The sequence below is a fragment of the Pseudomyrmex gracilis genome, unplaced genomic scaffold (genome assembly GCF_002006095.1).
Source record: "Pseudomyrmex gracilis isolate BER0280 unplaced genomic scaffold, ASM200609v1 scaffold_9, whole genome shotgun sequence".
NCBI lineage: Eukaryota > Metazoa > Arthropoda > Insecta > Hymenoptera > Formicidae > Pseudomyrmex > Pseudomyrmex gracilis.
The window spans coordinates 882,300-888,341 of record NW_018020593.1 but is presented as its reverse complement, the minus strand read 5'-3'; the positions used below and the strand labels follow the sequence as shown (position 1 = coordinate 888,341).

The window sequence follows — 6,042 nt, the reverse complement described above, 5'->3', positions numbered from 1 at the left end:
ACCCCCTTGCACACCTCATCCACCTCTTCGTCTTCTCCTCCGCCTTGCTCTTTTGTCTCTCGTCTTCCTTGGCTCGTCATCAGCTTATACCCGGTCCGGATATGTGGAACGGATTAAAAAAAAAAAAAAAAAAAAAAAGAGGAGACAAAAATCTCTTGGTTTTAATACCCCGAGGGAGGAATGGAATTCGGCCGGACCTCGAAAAGTAAAACGAAGTCAATGCTGTCAATAACGATTTCAACACTTTTTTTCTGTCGGAATTTAATTTTCTCTCTTTTTTTTTTTTTTGGTATCAAAGCGAAATGTAACAAACTGCTTTGAATGCGAAACAAAAGATCTACAGATCTGATCGCAAGTGCTCGAGAGTCTCGTCGTTCAGTTCGGGGAGGAGCGAATAAATCGTGGGCGCAGTTTACCGACTGTGAGTTAAAAAATAATAATAAAGGTTTATTTTTTTTTTACACACAAGGAAAAACACAACGTACAGCAAACACGTGCAGCGAGTACACGATCCGAAAAAAAAAAAAAACGGACGAGCAGGTCCCTCTCGTCGTTTCCCGAGTATCAGCACCTGCGTGTCGCGCGTACATAAAATCAATTATACAAGTCTAAACGTGTGTGCATACGATCTTATCGTGATAACAATGATTACGCTCTAAACATTAACAATGATAGATATATATATATATATATATATATGTATATATATATATAGATAAGTCAAGTATAGATACAATGTGTGTGAGAGCTTGGCGAGCTCGAGTATAGAGATCGAAACCTTAACGTAGCCGCGCACATGTGCGAATTGATTGCAAGTCCTTTTCGGAAACGATGATCGGTTCAGATCCGTCCACGTTGAACAAAAAAAAACGCCCGCCGCGGGCGACAAAATTGTCTCGTCGTGATGAAGAGTCCGTGTAACGAAGACGCACTAAGATGTCTCTTGAAGAACAATGGTGCTCGAACCGGAAACGGGTATTCCCGTCGGCGGTGGCGACGTGGATACACCCAGGTTGTGAGTCAACGAGTGTCTTCTCAGATCACAGTTCCTGCGGAAGACCTTGCCGCAGGAGGTGCAGTGATAGGGCTTGATGTCCGTGTGCGTGAGAAGGTGAGTCTTCAGGTTGCTGCGCTGATTGAAACTACGCGCGCAGACCGGACACTTGTGCGGCGACTCCTCCATGTGCAAAATTTTGTGAACAGCCAGGGTCCTGCTCTGGCAAAATCCTTTGCCGCACTCGGCGCATTTGAACGGTTTCTCTTTGCTGTGGATGTACCTGCAATCGAAGAGAAAGGACCATTTTTCGATCCGCCGGAAGAATGACTTTGTCGAAATATTTTTGAAAACATTTATTGTAAAGTAAAATACGCGCGCAAATGCTTACTTAAAAATTTAGGAGCTACGAATGCTCGTGCAGAGTTTTCGCTCGATCTACTTTCGAAGATTAAAAAGAAAGAAAAAATAAGAGATGTTGTTTAACGCGATTTAATATTACATTAAGCGTCAATTATCGCGTCGGCAAAGATACGAGTGAATTAATGAATTGCGACAAGTTGGTCATTAAACATAATATACACGTCATTCGATCCTCGTTCGTAATTACGCGCAAAGGAAAATCCTGTTTCACAGATTTGTGTCCGTTCGTAAGTCCCACGTATGTTCGTAATTAATTGCGACGCGCTAAAGAGATAAGCACGCGCGGTCTTTAAATAATCATGTCTCCCGATTACGAATGTAATGTGAATAAATAACTTCGATAAATAACTCTAATAATTTTACACTCTATAAGTTTTCGCGCAGTTTTTTTTTTTAATGTAACATATGTATGTACGCTTGTTTACGTTGAAATTGTTTTTTGATTTAAAAGATCGTTAATTATATAATTTACACGGTATTAATTTACCATCAACGCTCGCAGCAATTAATTATTCCCATCGCGAATAAGTGAAAGACGATCATCGATGTAACGGACGATCGAATGTCTGTTGAAAAAACAAAACAAAACAAAAAAATATTACCTGTGGTCTCTCAGATGATCCTGCCGTCGGAAGGCCTTGTTGCATATGTCGCACGAATACGGTCGCTCGTCGGTATGCGTTCTCTCGTGGATCAGCAAATTATAGCTCTTTGTGAACTGGCGGCTGCAGAACCTACAAATGAACTGTTTCTTAGGTCTGGACGTGCGGCAAGTCCTTGGTACACTCGAGTCCACCGCGGCCGACGAGGCGTGTTGCGCGGACGACGAGGACGACGACGAGGACGAGGCTGAGGAACAACCCGACGAGGTCAGAGACGCCGGGACGATCAAGGACGACGATTGGGAGACCGTCGTCGTGCTGGTCGACGACGTGCTCGCGCGATTTCCTTCGGATATTCTTCGCAAAAGCAGCTCGTGATTCGCGGAAGAAGCAACCGAGCCGGGCGCTTCGCGCAACAGAATCTCCTCCTCTTCGAGAAGCGCCAGGTCTTCCTCGGCGTCGGTCACGAAATCCAACCGGGCCTCGTCGTCCTCACCGATCGAAGCGGCCGCCGATCGAAGTAGCTGATCGGCCGTCAAGTGGTCGGTCTTCACAGCGGCGGCGTCGACGTTCGCGCTCAACGACGCGCATCTCTGATTGCCGACGACCGTCGCGGTGCCACTCGCTGTTTGCGCGATGCCGGAAGTCGCGCCGCTCGCGTGAAGACGATGTAACGTGAGATACGTGTCCAGTGCCTGCAGATTCAGAGCCGCCGCGGCCGCGTGCCCCGGTGGCAGAAGCGCCGCTCGTTGCAGCGCGGACAGAAGAGCGCCCTGCAACCGCAGGGTGAAACTTTGGAGCAGTTCGGAGCCGGTCGCGAGGCCCGCAACGTCCGTTTCCCGCAACTCCGCCGCGAGCGCGGTCGACGTGGACGAGGTGGTTGGCACCATTACGAGTCTTCGTTGCTCCTGTTGTTCTTGGTCCTGCTGCTGTTCCTGCTGCTGCTGCTGTTGCTGTTGCTGCTGCATCCTCCAACGCCGTTACAATCGTCCCGGATTAACCTCTGGAACGCGCGTCTCCCGTGTTCCCCCGGTATCATTGGCAAGGCGATCGGACGATGTACCGAGCTGTGTACCGAGACCGATCCCGAGGTGTGTCGTGGTGTGTGCGCGCCCTTACCGGTACTCGTCCTCCGTGCGGTACACCGATTGCACGACGTAGAAACGAGCTCGTTCGCGCGTCACATATTCCTTCACTGATTACAGCGTATTTGCGGGAACGCGTAAAGAAGGTACACGCACACGATGCTCGCGGTGCGAAGACGCCCCGATGACTGCTTCTACCTCCCGCTGCTGGGTACCGCTGGTGGAGCCACCTCGTGGCCGGTATCCGAGTCAAAATGGGCCTATCGCGGGGAACGGGCCTCACGGATTCAGGAGAGAGAAAACCGCGCAGCTGGTCCGCGAGGCCGAGATCGCTATAGCCCGTTTCGTCGGGCCCCGATCGCGCTCGTACGTGGGGCCCGCCGCGCGGTCGCCTGACGTGTAGGCGCTTAGCCTACGATCAAGCGAACGCGCACGCACGCACGCACGCACGGTACGTGTGCGGGGGGAATCCGGAAACGTGAATCGCGATCGCGATCGCGGGTCAACAGCTGTTTAACCCGCGAGTGCTCCCTTCGAATGACAAACATTCCTTCGAGCGAGCGAAGGAGATTTGCTATAGAAATATCAGACAATTTCGAGATGTAAGGACAACTTTGCATTGTATTGTTACTTTGATTCAGATAATAAAATCAATATGATGTGAATATTGTAATTGTTTCTTTCCTACTTGAGTTGGGTATTACTCGTTAGACGTTAATTGGTTCTGAAGACGATCGATATCCGCGTCCCCAATATCTCAATGGACGTCGCGCGGAAGGGGGGCGGAAAAGGGGACGCAAAGCTGAGTGAATAGTAATCCAGCTTTGGGAAAAAAAAAAAAAAAAAGGCATCTCCGTGGTATTCGTGTGCCGCGCGGGTTTCGTTCCGACTCGGACTCGGCAAAGCCGCAACAATTTACGACGGCAATTAATGCGCGCGAGTAAGCCGTGTATAGCGCCTATAGTTAGCTGCCTCTTGAGTGCCGGGACCGTAGTACCGAAAGCGAGGGAGAGAAAGAGAGACATTCCGTACACGCGCTCTCGTACGCGCACGTGAGAGACAAGAGAAAAGAAGCGAGCAAACCGAGCAAGAAAGAGAGAAAGAGAGTAAGGAAGGATGTGAGAACAAGAGGGAAGTACGATGGACTACGGATACAGAGAAGGAGTGAGAAGAACTCATCCAGGGAAAGGCGCGAGAGAGAGAGACGATCGAAGTGGAAAAGGGCGCGGTAGGAGAGGCGAGAGGTGGGAAGGAGGAGAGGAGAGTGCGCGAGCGCGGCCGAGAGAGAAGAGAGGCGAACCGAGAGGCACATCGGGCAGACTAAATAATATTATAGGTGGTGTTCTCACGGTCCCGGGACGCCCGCGGGCCAACTCGTCACCCCTCTCTCCGCTCACAGTCCCTCTTCCATGTCTTATTCTCTCCTCCCGCTCTCTCTCCCTCCGTGGCCGCCTCTTACTCCCCCGCGCGTAAGCTTCGCCCACGCCGGGCCCTCACGGAGGGCCCCACGGAGTCGTTTGAGTCCCGCCGGTGGGACGCACGAAGGGTCATAGGTCACCCCGCGCTCGCTGACCGTCACCGTGGACGGTTCCTCTTCTCTTCTCTCCTCCGCCCCGTCTCCCTTTTCTCTGTTCTCCCCTCGGCTCGTCCCCCACGTCTCGAGAAGGGTCCTAGCTGTCCCTTTTCCCCGCGCGAGTCCGTTCTTTTACTCCCCTTTCGCAACTTTGAGAGTCCGACTTTTCTCGTCTCTCTTTTTCTCGTCTCGATGAAATCCTCCTCCGTCTAGTTAATCAAGTAGCGAGTTAATTGCCCCGGCTAGGGCACGTGAATGCAGCGTCCGCGACATCCGCAGGACTTTATTTGGACATGCTGACGTGTGGCGCGCTGCTTATATATATTTCCAAACTGGTCTGGGTTAGAATGACGGAGCGGGATACGTCACGTCAAGTATGCGCTCGTATCTCAACGTGTGGATTCATTATGCACCTACGTGTGACGACGACGTATTAACATGCGAGGGTCACAGAGTAATGTCAATGCTCTCGCATTGTCTACAACATTGTATGTACGTGTCCGCGGAACCACGATGTGAAATCTTCACACATATACCGCCGTCGAGCGGTAATCGAGCGTCATTCCGTTGCGTCATCGTCGGAATTCTACGCTCGAAATTTCGACGTCTACATCGTTGTCTTCGCCCGTTCGACAAATTGAAACCGATACAACAGAAGTGTTGAAATCGTAGACAATAGAATACAAAAACTGGAATTTCGCAAAGATCGCGCGCAAAACTAGTCCGTCCGTTTTCTTCCCAAAATACCATCCCAACACCTGCGAATCGAGCGCGATTTTATCGCGCGCGGCCAAAGAGAGCTGTTTCGAAGCTGTGTGGCGTCCCAAAACGATTCGGCCGACGAGCAACCAACTCCTGCTCGTCACTCGGTTTGCTCTTGTTTCCTCAATGCGGGGAAGCGCGCAGAGGGAGGCCGCGACATCCCGCCGCGTAGATAATTAGATCGCTACTAAGCACCTCCGCTTTCACGCATCTTCACCTCCGCGGTTCGCGCACTGCTTGGGCACTTGTTTCTCCGCTTGTTTCCCGCCACCTCCCGTCCCGTTACCTCTCCTCCCTCCTCTCTCAACCCCCCCGCGCGAAGTTCTCGCCCCGTTTGTTTCTCTTTGACTACATGCGCGCTCACGGCGTGATACAACCGGTCATCCCTCCCCCCTCGACGTGATAAAGGAAAGCACGCATCGCTGCTACTTTGACCCGCCACGTGATGTTGAACGCACGCGTCTTTTTGCTCCGCCGCGAGCTTCTTCTCTTCGTATTTTTTTCAGTTTGTTTTTTTTTTTTTTTAATTTATTTATTTATTTAATGTACACATACCGTGTATGCAATAAACGCAATAAAACAAATTTTCTGAACAACATTGTT

The 6,042-nt window shown here is 50.7% G+C and overlaps 1 protein-coding gene across 1 annotated transcript; it reads right to left on the bottom strand.

The window, feature by feature from the left end:
- Positions 1-434: 434 nt before the first annotated feature.
- On the bottom strand, positions 435-3,358 carry LOC109861633 (protein sister of odd and bowel-like). The gene is made up of 2 exons (XM_020441363.1): positions 2,020-3,358; positions 435-1,277 (listed from the first exon to the last, which is right to left on the bottom strand). The coding sequence occupies exons 1-2, from the start codon at positions 2,985-2,987 to the stop codon at positions 932-934; spliced, it is 1,314 nt and encodes a 437-aa protein (XP_020296952.1). The 5' UTR covers positions 2,988-3,358; the 3' UTR covers positions 435-931.
- Positions 3,359-6,042: the final 2,684 nt, after the last annotated feature.

Excerpts from the sequence above, each read along its gene's own strand:
- LOC109861633 (XM_020441363.1), bottom strand. The coding sequence starts at position 2,987 with ATGCAGCAGCAACAGCAACAGCAGCAGCAGCAGGAACAGCAGCAGGAC. Across the intron at positions 1,278-2,019 it reads GATCATCTGAGAGACCACAG|GTACATCCACAGCAAAGAGA; the intron begins GTAATATTTTTT and ends CTTCGATTGCAG.